The following is a 17,451-nucleotide window of genomic DNA, read 5'->3' on the forward strand; positions in this document are numbered from 1 at the left end:
GAGCGACAGTGAAAGAGAGAGAGTGTGTTTAAATGTGTATGTTGATGTGTAATGATGTGTAAATATATTTATGGCTCAGGGTCACAGTGGTATTAACCTGACCCAGGCTGGTTTTCTCTCTGGGGAAACTCCACAACTGCTGATTGTTCCGAGTTTCTGTTAGCTTTTGTGGGCCTTCTAGCACTGTGGACAGAGCAAGAAGCCCCTTTGAGCTATGCAGGAAGGAAGATCATACAAAGATGAGTAAAAAATGAAAATAAAATAAACAACAGATGCTTCCACAACTTTTATTTTGTTCTGTTTTTCATTCGTAGCTTTGGGGAGGGGGGGCAATATCTTACAACTATCCAGTTGTTTAAGACTCATGGGCATTTTTTTTTCTCATAAAGTGAGATAAAGCTTATCCCTTGACTCGCCCGCCTCACAGGACGACTACATACTGTGCCCAGTTAAGTGCTGCTTTTACCAAGTGGAGAAGGCATTCAGTAAAATGTCCCATCAGCCAGGCATATGCCAAAGGCCTACATCTTATTCAAGTTTTAAACCTCTAATTGGAAACGTTTAAAAGGCGTTTAAGAGTGCCCTTTCTTCCCTCTTTTCTCATTTCCCATTTAATGTGTTGTGTCAAAGTCTATTACCTCAGTTGGACGTTTCTGTCCCTTAAGTTGAAAAAAAGGGAAAGGAGAGAGGGGGAGGGGGGAGTTGGGGGAAAAAAAGAGAAGCCATCAGCTGAGGTTTGCCAGGTCGATAAAGCTTTTTAGATTTGGAGATGTTTTCAGGGGGAGCCCATTTCCTGCGGCTAAGAGTTGTTAATGGAGCTTAAGGAATTATCTTATGACTCTCGGGTTGAGAGCAGTTTATTTCAGCCCGGGCCCTGCTCCTGTGTCGGAGTGGCTGAATATGCTGCTGTCAGAGCCGCTTAATGAAAAGTAACGCGTCGCTGATTACAGTTTTATTTGGTCTCTATGTAAAAAGCTCCTGTTAATTTACCATCCCGCTCCCTCTGTGCGTTCGTATTTGCCATGGCTGAATGATTTAGTTATAGGTGGCCCCTCTCTCTCACTCTCTTTTTCTCTGTCTCTCTCTCTTTGAGTGCACTGTGCGCACTGGTCTCTCTCCCAGGACACCCCCCCCTCCCTTCTCTCTCTCTCTTCTGTCTTACTTCATGTCTCTTTCTGTCAAATAAAAAGCCAGTTGGTTCAGAGGTCTAATAAAATCTGTCTTCATGGTAAATTAATTAAATGTCGGGGCTATCTGATCTTCGGGGATTTTAACTATGCGCTAATTTTCTATCAGAGGCCATGAAAATTTAAATGCACCATTTTGTATGTAGGTTAAACAGGTGTACGTCAAGTCAAATAGGAAAGCATTTTTTTCTCCCCTCCCTCCCAAGTAAAAAATAAGCACCCTCACAACATGTATGCCTTTCCTTGATTTTTATTCTGAGGTTATGTCAACGTTGCTACTCGAAATGCTGCAGGCAAGGTTTTTTTTTTCGGCCCAAGAAAGAAAATAAATAAAAAATACAAGCGGTATATAGAAAATTTCTTTTGTCCGCCGTTGCACTTTCTTTTAAAGGGGCGCGTGGAGGGCGGGGTGATCTCGATCGTTGGTGCTTTTCCCATTAAAATTCATCACCGAAGCCCCTCCACACCACCACCACACCCCACTCCCTCCTCACAGGACAGAGTCCCCGGAGAGCTCCTCTTTCGCCATTACTGTCAAGTACCCTTGACTCCTTTCTTTTTGCCCTTTTATCTACAACAACTAATTCGAGTTCCTTTGCCCTTTTCACTTCCAGACGACGTGAGTGCCTCTTTCGTAAAAGCCCTTTCACTTTTCAGCGGAGGAATCAGCATCCGCGCTGTTTTTCTGCCGGATCCCCCACCCCCGTCTCCAGGAAAATCGAGGGGTTAGTGTCAAAGCGAAAACTCCTCACTTCAAAATTATTTTACGGGCCTCCGTTTTGAACCCATTAAAGGACGTATGGCGAATAACTTACCCTTCTGACAGCCGCATCATGGAAGATGTTGAAATATTTCGATAATATTATCAGAGAGCAGAGAGGGGAAATCAATAGCTCGACATGAGATATGACTGTGAACATCCCAATTACAGCCTGTTTAGAGGGAATTAATGAGGCAGATCTTAGATACTGATATTGTTCTGTCTTGTGGGGATGAGCTGCCTCATTTTCTTCCCGTCATTGCACAAGAGTGAGTGTTTTCTGGGGGGGGGGGGGGAAGAGGGTGTGAGATGTTAGATCGTGAGAGTATTTTATGGTTTAGGAGTGATGGGAGTGCTGTTTTAAACTGCAGGATGCTTTTTAAAAGGTTTTCTCCCCTCAGCCTTGCAGCAGGCCCCATATTGCGGGGGAAGGGTTAAGTCATTGTTTTAGATAAAAGCAAACGCAAAAGTAGAGCAGAAGGGGGAACGGCCTGGTTCAGCACCATAGACAGCAACTCTCACCATTAACCCGACATCACAAGCGCTCTTCAGAAACCGACTGTTTTTATTTTTCAGTGAACAAAGTTGAAACGCTCTCATCCACTCCCAAGGAGAGCAGTGCATTAGTGAGACTTATTTTTCTTTTATTGGTGATACTCAGCTGCTGAAACCTAAATAATATTCAATTACATTAGCATGCGCATATATTAAAGAAAAAAAATTAAAAGGAAAAGGCTTAGGCCTACATTTTTTTGTTGTTGTTTTTTTCCCAAGATGTAAACTTTGTTATACATTTTTGTGCGTGCGTTGAATCGAAATGTTTCCCTTCTGTAACTCGAGTGTAACAGTTTATGGCTACAACTGTTTTAATAAAGAATAAAACATAACAAGGGAATCATAGACACGCAATAGTTCTCTCTCTCTTTTCTTTTTTCTTCCATCCGAGTTTTAGTCACAAAAAGTCTTCCACTCTCTTTGCAAGAAAGGATCATTTGGTTTTGTTAGGAGCAGAAAAGTTTATTGATAGTTTTTGGAAAACTCATGGCACTGTCTTTGGAGGAGTTTTGATGCTGCTGCAAGGCCGACGTGCTTCTCTCAGCCTCCAGAATTGTGCCTTTGGTGTTCGTGGTCCAAGAGACGGTGGTGTTGGTCAGGGCTTGGCTCAAAGTGCTGTGCCTGAACAAGGGGTCGTGAAAAACCCCGTCCACCCAGTTTCTCAGGGTTGTGACCGGCGAGTCCTGCCTGTCCAGGCCGGTCACGGGGGAGGTAGCGGCGGGGGACGGGGTGAGGGAGGAGGGCGGGGGCTGGCACCTCAGCATACAGGATGGGTACTCTGTTTGGTTCAGAGACGTCGCGGTCTGCGCCAAAGACCAGATCCGAGGTTTGCCGTCTAATATCTGGTGCCCTTGCTGCTGATTATAGCACGCCTTTTCCTGCTGTCTGCTGTCCGACTGGAAGCCGTCGTTATGATTCGTTTTGAGACAACTCTTGCTCAAGTCCTGCTCCTCACCGAGAGAAACGGGGATGGAGAGTTTCAGAGACGCGTCCTTGAGGAGGTGTTCGCCTGGGCAGTCGGTTGTCGTTGTGGTCATATGTGTGTTCATGTGATATCGGTGCTTCAGCTCACACTCAGAGCTTTCAGACTCCAGCGTGTCGAAATCGTCCAAGTCGCTCAACTGGAGGTCCTTGTCGGGCCGGCTTCTGGTCTCTGGAGAACAAGAACAGAAAAGAAACGAGGGGCGTGTCAGTCAGTGTCACACAGCAGGACAGAAAATAGGCTTCCAATCAAAGGTGTAAATTAATGTTTCACACCTGCAAATTATAATGTTTGGGGAAAATAAAGGTTCCCTTAAGCTAAAAAAACCAAACAGAGTTTTAATTCCAATGTATTCAACTCTATCACAATTAACTGCTTAATCTGATATCAAAACTCCAGGAGTCTAAACTTATTTATATATCTGACTCTTTTTTAACTCTGACTGAGGCCTGTCTCATGTTCCTCCATTAGTAAGTTCTTAGTGTTGGCCCAGTCTGATGGCAGGCCTGTGCAGCATAGTTCAAAAATAATGTTGCTGCTGACAGGTTTCACGTGTCATATAGTAAACGTGATTAAGCCTATAATGTGGCACAGATCATTGGTAAACCTTTCAGTCAAACAAATTATTTATTATCAGGATGTAGTGTCTATCTATAATTACAGTATAAAACCTTCTATTAAAAATATATTTCTTTGTAAGAGATGTCAGAGTAAACTAAAATATGAGTGTGGTCAGGTTTTATAGGACTATCTGTACAGTCTGGTATGGAATTCAAAATGCTGCAGAATGCTACAATTTGTAATTTAAGGAAAAGTCTATTTATTAAGTGTCTGTCTATAGCTGTAAAGGAGCAAATTATTTATTTAGTCTTTATAAAAAAACTAAATAAAAAAAAAACATAAATCTCATCTTTGTTATTGTGAACTATATGAAAAGTCAAAAACTTCCCTTAGAAAGAGTTCAGCTTTGGAGTTTTACAGCTTTACTTTATCCTTGCAAAGCACTCTGACACTAACCATCGTCATTGTTCTCGCTTTTTATCTGCTCCTCTTGAGATCCATCCTCATCATCGTCATATCTTTTCTCCTCTGAGCCCTTGTTTCTCGGCGGCCATGTCATCTTGTTCTCCTTCTTGAGCCTCCTTCTAGCATTTGCGAACCAGGTGGAGACCTGCGTCAGGGTCATTTTAGTGATAATGGCCAGCATGATCTTCTCTCCTTTAGTCGGATATGGGTTCTTCCTGTGCTCCTGTAGCCAGGCCTTCAGCGTGCTGGTTGTCTCTCGTGTAGCATTCTTTCGTCTTGTTCCCCCATCCATGGAGCCATATCTGTTAATGAGAAGAAGGCAAGCAAAATACTAATGAGAGAGTAAATATAGTATGTAACGCTTGTTGCTTGACAATTTTTAAAGCACTGTCCTGGCAGTTTCTCTCCTTACAGCCATGACAGAGCCATCTGCATCTTGGAATTTTTCTGAGCTGATGCGTATCATGTTTTATAAGCCTTGGAGTCACACTCCTGCCTTCGTCAGCGCAAATAAAATTTAAAACTGAATATCAGAAGCATGTTTCACTTAAGAGATATAATTCCGAAGCTGTAGCGAAAGGCATGCAAGCAGAAGATCATTACCCTGTCAAAGGTTACATACTGTACACGCTAATATTTCTTAGAAAGCTGCAAAGTCATGTGAAGTCCACAGAAAATGCTTTATAAGACTGAAGGCATCAAAAGCAACAGAAACTCTGACAACGTCCCTAAAACCCCCTCAGATAATGCAAAGCTCTCACAAAGTTAATATGCTATTACTGTCATTTAAAAAAATATAAGCTTAGTAAAGATGAAGAGTGTAAATTATGGTAAGCATTCTTTTTTTCTGGTCATTTTTGTTGTGCCACCTATTAAAACCATTCTTAGCACAGGCTACAGCTCTTTCCCTACCCTCACCTCTCCCACAAATATCAACCATAAGCCTACATTTAAAATGCATGCTGTTGATTTTCAGTCCGCAGTGAGCTGTAAAAGTCCTCTTGGGAGGCTTTTATGAGGCCTTTATTGCTCCGTATAGCTTAGAGCAGGTCATGCACTGAAAAGGGAATCAAAAGGAGACAAGTGCTGCACCTTTCCTTAGCCTGTGTTGTTCTCAGATAAAATAGACTGTAAAATTGCTTTATTGAGTGTAATGATGAGCCCTCAGGTAAAAGATGAGTGCAGACAGTATGGTGCTGCTGTTGGCCTGCTTGCTCATCTGGGTGACACAGGTTATTTAGCTTTTTGCAGTGTGTGCACTTTCGAGCATCTTTTGCCCTTTATGCGGTATTAAAAGTGATTGGCAAAAGCACTTGTCGCTTAGGTTTTGGGCTACATGTTGAAAAGCTCGAAGTCTGCATAAGACATCGAGTACCGCCAATACAATATCGAGTGTGATCAACGAATGTGCAATAATAATAAAAGCAAGCATGTGGTATCACAATGCAGTTCTGATACCGCTGCTAGGTTCTGTTTTAAGGTAAATGCACAGTCACGTATGAATCACGTTCACACGCTACCTTTTCACCACATCACAGACTTATTGCGGATGTCAGCTGATTATTGGGAAGACCTTTCAATATGGCAGGCATGCTCTTCACAACAGTGTACAGGCCTTATGTTTTGATGAAAGGGGCATGGGTCCTCTGAGGCAATTCACCCCATCAGAAAAGAAATGTGTCATGAGATGAAGGTGATCACCCAGTGTTGCTTGACGCGATGAGAATGGCCTTGACCCCTCAGGAATGATTGATTTAATGCCAGGAAACTGACCCTAAACTACAGCTCAATATTTACCTCTCGCTTTCATTTTAGTTACATCTTGTGTTTGTTGCTTAAGAAACCTGGGATAAGTTTTCACTTTTTTGGGATAGCAGACTTAAAGCGCATAGTTCAAAATTATTTCTGATGTAACTGACTTCCCTCTGTTTTTCTGCCTGTACCACATTTTACTCAAGCAGGATATTGGGTCTACATCAAGTGGTCTGTTGTTTGAACTGATAATGAGCTTTTTTAACATGTCAAAAAAGAAAAATCACCTGTCACAGAAACCTACCTGTCATACTGATACTGCCCCAAGGTAGGATCATAGGGGTAGTAAGCTGTGGCCTGGGTTATTCCCGCATGCGCAGAAGCTGTGGCATCTTTAGTATCAAATGTACCCTGCAATCATACAGCAAGACACATTTTTAGAAGAGTGACACACAAAAAGGGGAAGGTATTGCAGCATTTTAAACAATCAACTTGACAAGAAGAGATGCGCATTGGTTGTACTTTTAGGTTGCCATCAACAAGGATAATGATTCCCAAAGAAATCCAAACTATCACAAAAACAAAAGCCCAATAATACAATACAACAATAATGTTCTGCTAAAAGTGAAGAAAAAATCCATCTCATATTTTGTGTAGATATAAATATGATTGTATACCAACTGCAGGGACAAGACTTTTTTTAAGGACTGAAAAGTTGGAACTCTGATTATTTTTAAAAACAAATCAGACAAAATAAATAATTAGAATTCACAGTTGTAGGTAAAATAATGTCTAAGAAGATTCCAACCACCCCTTTACTGCCAACAGTGATTCCACTACATGGAATTTTATATGAAACCAAAATGAAACAAGCAATACTTTACTTTATATGAGCATGTCTTCCTTTTAGAATCATTCAATTAAAATAAAAAAAATTAATTAAATAAAGAAGTTATTTGCACTCATGTTCTGACAATTTTATCAGGCTGAGTCTTCAAATTCACTTTTGCAGAGATGAAACAGACTGAAAACGACGGAAATCACATACGTTTAAAATTAACCTGCATCAACACAAGCTGATACGAAGTGTGTTATTCTTTGGAGTGAATTTTTAATTTCCTTGAAACGGTTGTCGTGAATATAAGAATGCATCTTCTGCATTTAAAGGCTAATGTTTTGCTACGTAGAACATTAAAAATGAGAGGGAGAAGAGAGGTGTGCCTGCTTCAGCTTCTGAACCTTGCAGGTCCATAAATCAATGCCAAGAGGGATCAGATGAAGGGCTTACCAGTGAGTAGAAAGCGGATGCGTCCGTGCCATATGTAACGTAATTCCCATAGCCTTGACCACTGGTGTAAGGGCTCCCGTACACTCCCAGCGCAGCGGCTGAGCTCAGCTCGTGTCTCGCCGTGGCCAGCAGCCGGCTCTCATACACGGGACAGTAGACAGGTGTCTGTCCGGAAGCCGCTACTCCGGAGTCGGCTATGGATCTGCCGGTGGACTCGCAGCAAGTGGTCAGAGAGTTAGTTGTCATCAGGAACTGGGTGGAGATCAAGAGAAAATTCATCGGCTGTTTTTTCTTTCTTTCTTTTTTTTTTTTTTAAATTAGAACATAGGCTGCTTAATTTAATGTTGCACTGAAACAGAATGACAGGTGACGAAGTTAGTTTAAAACTTGTCTTAAAAATTGTCTTGATTAAAAAAAGTTCTACACGTTTCACTTTCACAGATCGCGAAATTAAACTTGGCTATAAAAAAGTTCGTTTTTAAAATTATACAATTTACTTCTTTTGAAATGATCTACATTGTCTGCCCCTTTTTTGTGGATTGCCCATTTAAAAATGGCAGATCTATTGGCGACTAAAATAGATCAGAGCAGACCAGATCTAAAGTCGAACGCCACAACTCTGTTCGCGTGATAATATGCGCGTAAAACTGTCCAAAATGTGCCGTCTAACAGGCTTGATTCAAAATCAAAATCCATGCCTTGCAAACAGATACATGCTTTTCCCAGAGATTGCTCGGCAATACCTAAAGTAAAGAGCCAAACGATTTTTCATGGCTCACAGCCAAAATAAAACAGCTGCTGTTATAGCGCAAAACACACATGGCGTGTGCTGAACAAGTTGCCATGTGTGTTCCAAAGCAGATAAACATATGGTTAACATTACACAGCGGCTATTATCTTACAGAAATCAGTGAACAGGAGGTCGGGGGTCTCGATGGTTTCTGGATACCTTCTTTTCACCCCCTTTCTTTCTCGCTTTAGCTACACAGGTACCACTGGCTGCAATGCAATACCTTTCCGGTGCCCGAAAAGACATTAAAAGTCTCCCGGAATCTTGGCTAAAGTGCGTAAAGGGATGAAGCTTAAATCGATGAGACAATCACCCGTTGCGACATGAATACCACAGCATCCTATAAACAAACGTAGTTACACGAACTTACTTGTGGAGCAGACGAATAGGGATATCCAAATTGTGGATATGACATGGTAGAGAAGTCCCCCAATATCCAGAAATAAAGCGAGACTGAAGGTCTCCACTCTAACGCAGGCTGCGGCTCTGTTTGACTGTACCAATTGATTGGTAAGCACAGGCTCCTAGGATGCTTATAGGGCGAAGCAGAGTAGCATGTTTAATTTGTAAAAAGCCCCCACTCAAACGACTTTAAACTGCATTAACTAAACCACCTAATCAAACCTGTCCTTTTCCTTTTTTAAAACTCCACTAACAATAAATAAACGCATTAGGGAAACACGAGCTTCTTTGCCAAGAATAATCACTTTGTTGTCAGATACATATTTTTGCCTATAAAAAGTAGTATAAAAGACGTCAGCAGCAGAGGCAGGTTGTTTTAAACGCCGGTGACTGTGACGTCAGAAGTTTCCCACTCTAAAAATGACCAGACTGTAACTTTAATATGCATTTTCTTTCTCAGGATGACGAGAAAAAAACTGAAAGCACGATATAAAGAGGAAATGTTTAATAGAGTAAAAGGCACGGAGTACCTTTATGAACACGAATATGTCCTGGAGATTAATTTGCACGAGCAATCAATCAATTAGGCCAATCAGTGGCTTAAATATGCACACGTCTGTATCCGCTTAAATGAATTAGGCCTAATGAAGCACATTCCTATCATTCCTCCGAACAACTTCTAATCACACTGGGAGCTAATTGGTTTCAAATTAATTTGTGAAGAATATTTTCATACTAAAGATAGCAGCCAAAGATGAAACTAATTAATTAACAAAGTGAATGTATTTTATAATACTAACATTCGGTGCAATATCTATCTATCTATCTATCTATCTATCTATCTATCTATCTATCTATCTATCTATCTATCTATCTATCTATCTATCTATCTATCACTTGTGTATTTGTTAGGAAGACTCATCAAACTGCTGTAAAAACCCCCCAAACTGGCTCGCCACCTTGCCGGTGCGCGTTGCCCTGCTTGGAGAATCCCGGGTTGAGACATGTGGATAGCCCCAGGGGTCACTCCTCAAATTAATGATGATGTACTCCTCCTCCTTCTCCTCCCTCCCTCCTCCTTCCTCTCTCCTCTCCAGCTGGATCTCTGCCTGCCGGTGACAGGTCGATTGAGAGTGATTGATGACTATCTAGGGGACCCGGGCCAACATAATAATATGATTCCGGCACCTTGCAATAATTGCTTGCTTTCATTTACAGATGAAAGAAGTAATAAAGAGCTCTGAGGACGAAGACGTTTGTGCTTCGGTTAAGTAACTTTTGCCTCGTGTCGCTCTTTTTTTTCTTTTTAAATAATTTTTGTGAAGAAGTTGGGTTTCTGTGGGAGGGTGGGCTTTATAAGATGTCTGTTCTCTCATTCATTTTGACAAATTGAATTATAGGGGGTTAGTACCTCCAAGCAAATGGCCGCATTAACACAGTGAACGGGGGGGTCAAAAGGGATCAGCCAGCCCTTTTTAATTTGCATTAACTCTAATGCCAGCTCAACATTAACAACCCGTCTGAACCGCTCAAGCATACACTCACTCACAGCTCTCACACACACACGAACACACACGGAGGGCCTACTGCTCCGTTTTGTCTTAAAAATTTAGACTTTTTTCCTTTATTGAGTTTATGTGCGACGTAGTGCATAAAGGCAGGGCGGGACCCAATTTATCTTCAACATCACACACGGGACGAAACGAAGGAGAAAGTGATGACACCTTCATTTTGGATTGGGGTAAACACAAATACACACGCGCACGCATTATAGACTTACCTGGGCGTCCAGCTTTGTCTGTTTCTATTTGCATACACCTCTACACATGTGTACAGAGGTAAGGAGAGACACATCCACTGAACTATAGGCTACGGCTCACACCTCCTCCCCCTCCCCCTGGGTGTATACCTTTTCATTATCCACTGCGCTACCCAGTTTTATCATGCGCCCCTGATAAAATATTTAGGCGCATTAGTGTATGCCTTTAAGACGGAAAATAAAGGAGGTTCATGCTTGTTTAGCGTTTAAAGATTAAAAGAGGAGATTCTTTTTCCCCTTCCTTCCAGATGTGAGGAAGCAGAGATGCTCTGTGGTTAAAGTGGCGCAAGCAGGGGGAAGATGCTGTTCCATTTTAGGGCAAAGGAGTAATGCTTATGGTCTGGTTGCACTTGTGTGGTTCCTTCCTTTTTTACTGAGGATAAACACGATAATCAGAAAAATATATCAGTTACTAATGATCTAGATTAATGAGCCACTTGAAGGTGGCTTTACTGTACAGATTAGGATAGATAGCTGTGTTCAGTAGAGACCTGGTGTAGGAGCATCCATCATGTTCACAGAGCAACATAAATCAACCCCTTCACTCAAATTAGACTATACATCACTATATTGCAAATTACTCTGCATAAGAATACCCACAGAGAGCTTGAAATTGTGCTCATCCACATCAGATCAGCCCAAATTACTGCAATTTGAATAATCTTTAGTTGCACTTTGAATCGAGCCTGATAACTTGCATTGACTTTCCAACGGAACTCATAATACAAAGTGTCAGTTTCCTGATAATCTGCTGTTGATTAATGAGCCAAGAGGAGGAGGAGAGTGCGCGGGAGATATATGTGTGGGACTGTTTACGTCGAAAGAAATACACACAGGAAAGTGGAGTGGGAGCTGAGTTTACTAAGCGAACTATGTTGTGGGTTTGTTAAAGCCATCTGTCAGTCTTCTGGTTTGAGGTCATATGAGGAAATCTTTAAAAAAAGGAAAGTAGTTTGTCCATATTTAAATCTACATGGTCTGGATCTGTAAGAGCTGGGAAAAAAATGTAATTTACTTGTAATTCATTTTTTCATGTTGATTTTTTTCAGATAAGAATTTTTTTTAACTTTGTGTGAGCAGTTTATACTCCCAGACTGAAGCAGCAGAGGCAAAATGTGTGCGTTCTGCTCACAATATGAGAGCTGACTTAGAACTGAGACAGGAAACTTGTCTGAATCAAGTGTGGTTCAGTGATAGTTCTGATGTTAACCTCTGCCATGTTCAAACTCCCAGACGTGGGTTAAGATCAGGTGAACAAACTCAGTGGATCGTCTTTATGTCTCTTCTCTTCTCTTCTGGAGCTATGAATGAAAACGGAATGTTATCCATAATGGCATGTTATTTCTTTTAAAGGCATTGGTCTTTTTTGTTGCAGTATAGAGTGCATTTTGTCACATTCTGTTTCACCTTATGTGGACAATGCTCCAGTGCTCTGATGTCTTCTGGTCGACTGTCTCAATAACTGTTTTTTCAGTCAGCAGTGTAGAAAACCAACAGTGACCTCAATAGTTGAAGACAGCTGCACAGACAAACTCTCTCTATGACATGAAGCCCCGAGCAGCTCCCAGGCTTTCCAATAGTGTCCATGTTTCTCCTTCTGTAGTCGTGGAAATATGTCTAAGCATTCTTACACACTAGCAATCAAACAGAATGCTTATCCAGCACAACATCAGTCTAGATACTGTCTAGTCTTGGTGTCCCACTGGAACATTGATCTCTAGTGATCTTCTCAAAGTATAGCTTATTTCTCTTTTAAAGTAAATTAACTGTTTTTCCTTAGTTATCATTGGGTTCTAAAGCCTAAGTTTATTTATTTTTTATATAAGTGGAGCAGGAAGCTTGGCTTCTTCAAGAACTTGGTGTAGAAAATAGGAATTCTTTGTTGTTGCTAGCAGTGTCTTGGTGGTTTGTACACTGTGACCAGCAGTCTTTTCAAACTGGAGTTGTTTTTGAAGTTGATTCCTTCAAAGTACTGTTTTTCCAGTTAATTCTAAAAATATCAGTCAATTAGTAATGGATACCTGTAATGGGGCAAGTCTATAAGAGACAAGATAGAGAATAAGCTGGTAAACAGCTATTTTTATAAAGATTTCTTTTCTTTCTTCCTTTCTTTTGTGATTTCCTACTTTATTATTTTTGTTCATAAGAAACAAAATACTAAATATTTTCTTTTACTGCAGGCATTTTTGCTTGTCAGAGGGGAAAGGTAATGAGGGCTCAGTTCCATTAAGTGTCCCATAAGTGGAATTCATTGTGTTTTCCCTACTGTGATAAGTCAAAATGTTTGCTGTGAAAAAAAGTCTACAGATGTTTACTTAATGAATTATAGTATAAAGAAAAGTGTAGCATGCTTTTTATTAATTAAAATGTTTTGACCAGATTTCATTAAAAATATGAGACAATGCTGCCTTATAACGGTGTAATTTCTGGACTGTACAAGCTGTTAATTAAAGCAATCCTTTGTCCCCGTTTTGGGGGGTATTTACAGCTGGCTACAATGTTAGACAAAAGGCAATATTTGTGAGATGTAATTTATGGGCTGTAATCAAAAGCATTACAAAGCTGAAAGAACAGATTGTAATTTCTGTTAATGTTGCACAACTCCATGAAGCAACACTTTAGTCACTCAGGATGTGGTGGGAAAGATTTGATATTTACTGCATTATGCATATTATGAAGATGGACTGTGATGAATTATGCAAATTATGCAGAATTAGCACCTTGTATCCAAGTAGGGTGCAAAGCAATGATGGTAAAATCCAGTGAAATGGAGCTTCCACTTTATAAAAGTAACATGATAATATGCTTGAGATGAATGTACCCGACCCTCTATTTCTCAGTTTTCCTCTAGCTCCCATCTCTCCGGGTGTTAGTCTTCTTCAGCCTCTCTAAGAGGTTTAACATGTCAAAGTTCTCTCAGGTCATTCATAATTGATCACCACTACGGCAGCATCTTCGCTGCACTTAGTTAACTAGCTATCTGCAGGTGTTCCCTTAGCAACTGGCCGGGCACTGAAACACGGAAGTACTATATGTAGACTCCCAGGTCCCCAAAATGAGAACCCAATGTGTCTTGTAAATCCTGGTGTTGGTCCTATGTTCACAGGTTGTGTTCTTGGACAGACTTTGTATGTATGCCCATTACGTAGACAAGGATATGAGGGAACACAATAAAATCTCCTGTAAAACAGGCAGCTGTTTTGTTATCCCTGTACTGGAATCCCCCCCCCCCCCCCCCCCAGAAAAGACAAAAATGTTTGAGATCATTTGTACAACATCTGACCTCATTCTATGTTTATACTTATTTAATTATTCTTTAGACATTTCATTACTAGTCATTTACTCTACCACTTAAGTGATAAGATCTTGTCATAATTATTTGACCGCTTCTAGTTCGAAAACATTTATTGTGCTTAAGTGGCTACTCAACTGCTACAGTAATCTTGATATAACATTTTACAATCTAGTGGAAAACTGCAGGGATAAAAAGTTAATGTACCTTGAACTTGCAGTAGAGGCTGTCTCCACAAGACCATCTCGGTGTCTATACAATTCAATTCAATTTTATTTATATAGCGCCAACTCACAAGAACAGTCACCTCAAGACGCTTTATATTGGATGGTAGAACCTACAATAATACATACAGAGAAAAACCCAACAATCATATGAGCAAGCGCTTTGGCAAAAGTGGGAAGGAAGAACTTCCTTTTAACTGTACGAAACCTCCAGCACAACCAGGCTCAGGGAAGAGTGGCCATCTGCTGTGACCGGTTGGGGTGAATGGAGCAAGAGTATACAGTAAGTAATTTTCTTTAATTAAGCTTGTAAATTTAAATTAGAAGAAAACTTTAGGCACTTTCAGTGCCCTAATAACTGACTACAGCTAATTTTGAGTTACTTAACTTTATCAATGGATGATGTGTAGCACACTGGTGTCTTTTGAATTATTTTTAATGCAAATATTTGAAAAGAAAATGTTTAAACAAAACAATGTGGCTTCTTGTTTCATTTACTCACAAAATGACCAAGGAGTCAATTTTTAGTGAAATTCTATTTCATTTGCTGTAGTGGTAGTTATCAGATTTTTGGGCCCATGTAACGTATACGGTACTTATACAAATTTAGCTATTCTTATTCCATTACTGATATCACTTATCGATTTGATTCCCTATCAGTTCTCTTATTGATTCTCATTGAGTTTTCATCGGCTCTGCTTTAAGAGTGACAACCATTGGATTACATGCTGTGTGGTCAAATGTTTGTGCATAGTGGAGGTATTTCCCTCTTTTTTGTGATTAGTGGTGAGGTCATTGAACAAAAGCAATTATTACACATATTACGTGGAACACTTTTCTTAAAAGTAATGCAGTACGATACTTAATTAATCAATTGATTAAAGTAATGTTGATATTCATGTTGTAGACTGCACCACTATTTTCCTGCTCGGACACAACTGTAGGAGTGCAATAAGCAGGGTTGATACCGAAGCAGACTAACAATTCCAAGGAATTGGACTAATCGATTCCCATCCCAAGTATATAGTTTATGGATGCTGCTTAAGCTCCATAAACTGAGCTAACACTAAGCTCGCTAACACTAAGCTCGCTAGTGTTAGCTCTAACTTAGCACAGAAACCACACTTTCAAATATGGTTACTTCTGATTCTATAAAAAAAAGAAAAAAGAAAAAAAGAACGTAGCATAAATCTCTTTATTGAACACATGTAATTCCCCATTTTTCGTAAGTTAAATCTACTCTCATATTTTATTTTCTGTAGCAAAAAAAAATGCATTACGTTGTGCAGTATAGGAGCAACAAACACAATTTACTTTACCCTGAGACCAAATCCACCAAAACAAAAGTTTGTAGTTTATTGTAACATTTTAATTTTGGGGAGTCTTTGGATGCTTATTATATAAGCATATGGTTTTGACTTTAACTATATTACCTTTAAAAATTAATCTATTTGGTAGGGCAAATCTATGTGTACCAGATACACTATCTACATTTACTGTTCAGTGAAAAACTATTTGCTCCCCTGTTGATATCTTCGGTTTTTGCATTTTTTTCACGCTTACGTGTTTTAAATCATCAAACAAATTTTAATATTAGACCGTGAAAACTCGAGTAAATATGAAATGTAGTTTTTAAATGATGACTTCATTTATTAAGGAAAAAAAGATATTCAAACTTGCCTGGCCCTGTGTGAAAAAAATGTCCCCCCTAAACCTAATACTGGTTGTGGCACCCTTGGCAGGAAAACTGCAATCCAGTGTTTGCGATAAGTGGCAATAAGTATTTCATATCAATATAGAAGAACTTTGGCGCACTGTTCTTTACAGAATTGTTTTAATTCAGCCACTTTGGAGGGTTTTCCAGCATGAACATTCTGTTTAAGGTTGTTATTATTATTATTATTTATTTGTTATTATTATTATTATTTAGAGAGATTCTGAGGTGGACTAGCTGGTGTGTTTCACATCATTTACCTGCTGCATGATCCAAGTGCTTCTGAACTTCAGGGCACGAACTAACGGCTGGGATTCTCCTTCAGGATTTTCTGGTATAGAGCAGAATTTATGGTTCCATCAGTTACAGCAAGTCATTCAAGTCCTGAAGCAGCAAAGCAGCCCCAGATTATCACATGACCACCACCGTGTTTGACTGTTCATTTGATGTTCTTTTTATGAAATGTTATGTTATTTTTTTTCTCTAGATAACAGGACCAGGATCTTCCAAAAAAATTAACATTTTGTGAGTCCAGAGAATATTTTCGCAAATGTTTTGGGGATCATTAATATGTCTTTTGACAAATGTGAGCTGAGCTATTGGTTTATTTTTGGTCAGCAGTGGTTTTCTCCTTGGAACTCTCCAAGAAGAAATTTTTGCATATCGTCTTTCTCATTGTTGAATTATGAACTCTGATCTTAACAGAGACAAGTGAGGCCTGCAGTTCTTTAGATGTTCTGCATTCTTTTGTGGCAATTTGGATGAGCTGTCAGTGTGTTCTTGGAGTAATTTTGGTAAGTCACCCTGGGAAGGCTCACCACCATTCCCAGATTTATCCATTTGTGGATAAAGGCTCTAACTGTAGTTTGCTGGTGTGACCTCTGTAACCTTTTCCAGACTGATAAATGTCAGTGATTTTTTTCTTGATTTTCTTTCCATTGTGGAATGCTGTGTTGCTTCTTAACATCTTTTAGCCTGCTTCACTTTGTCAGACAGGTATAGTTTATATTTACTCGGGTTGTCTAATATTAAAATGTATTTTATAATCTGAAACATTTAAATGTGAAAAATAATTTTAAAAAAACCCAGGAAGGTGAAAATACTTTTTCACTGCACCACATCTAATAATGGTAAAGCTTTCTTTGTCTGCCCTTCTGGAAAATACAACCAGCCTAGTCAGCAAAACAATGATGCTTGTCAATCAATCTGTGTGTGTATTCGTGTGTGTGTGTGTGCTTGTGTGTGTGTGTATATCTGTGTCACTAACAGCAGACCATCATGTCATACATTGGAATCATGCTGATCATAGCATTATGCACACAAGGGGCCAGGTGGCAGATTTCTTTGTCATGGCAGACCCTAGACCAGAAAACTGACTTCCTTGACTACTCCAACACCTGCGACCACCAATAGTGCAGCCAACCCATCTGCAGCCATGTGCAGCCACCAGTTATTGAATATATTTTCACCACATGAAATTTGCAATTGTATATATATATATATATATATATATATATATATATATATATTAGGGGTGCAACGATATTCGTATCGATATTGAACCGTTCAATACAGTGCTTTCGGTTCGGTACGCATATGTATCGAACAATACAACATTTGTAATTTATTTTATCAATTTTCCTTCTGACGATGCTGTCTG

At 39.8% G+C, this 17,451-nt stretch overlaps 1 protein-coding gene across 1 annotated transcript; it reads right to left on the bottom strand.

The window, feature by feature from the left end:
- Positions 1–2,494: 2,494 nt before the first annotated feature.
- On the bottom strand, positions 2,495–9,213 carry irx4a (iroquois homeobox 4a). Its single transcript, XM_014410793.4, has 5 exons — positions 8,711–9,213; positions 7,551–7,802; positions 6,567–6,673; positions 4,502–4,812; positions 2,495–3,655 (listed from the first exon to the last, which is right to left on the bottom strand). Exons 1-5 carry the CDS (start codon positions 8,753–8,755, stop codon positions 2,949–2,951), a joined length of 1,422 nt encoding a protein of 473 aa, XP_014266279.1. The 5' UTR covers positions 8,756–9,213; the 3' UTR covers positions 2,495–2,948.
- Between the last annotated feature and the right edge of the window lie 8,238 nt (positions 9,214–17,451).

This window comes from Maylandia zebra, linkage group LG11 (assembly GCF_041146795.1).
Source record: "Maylandia zebra isolate NMK-2024a linkage group LG11, Mzebra_GT3a, whole genome shotgun sequence".
NCBI classification, from domain to species: Eukaryota; Metazoa; Chordata; class Actinopteri; order Cichliformes; family Cichlidae; genus Maylandia; species Maylandia zebra.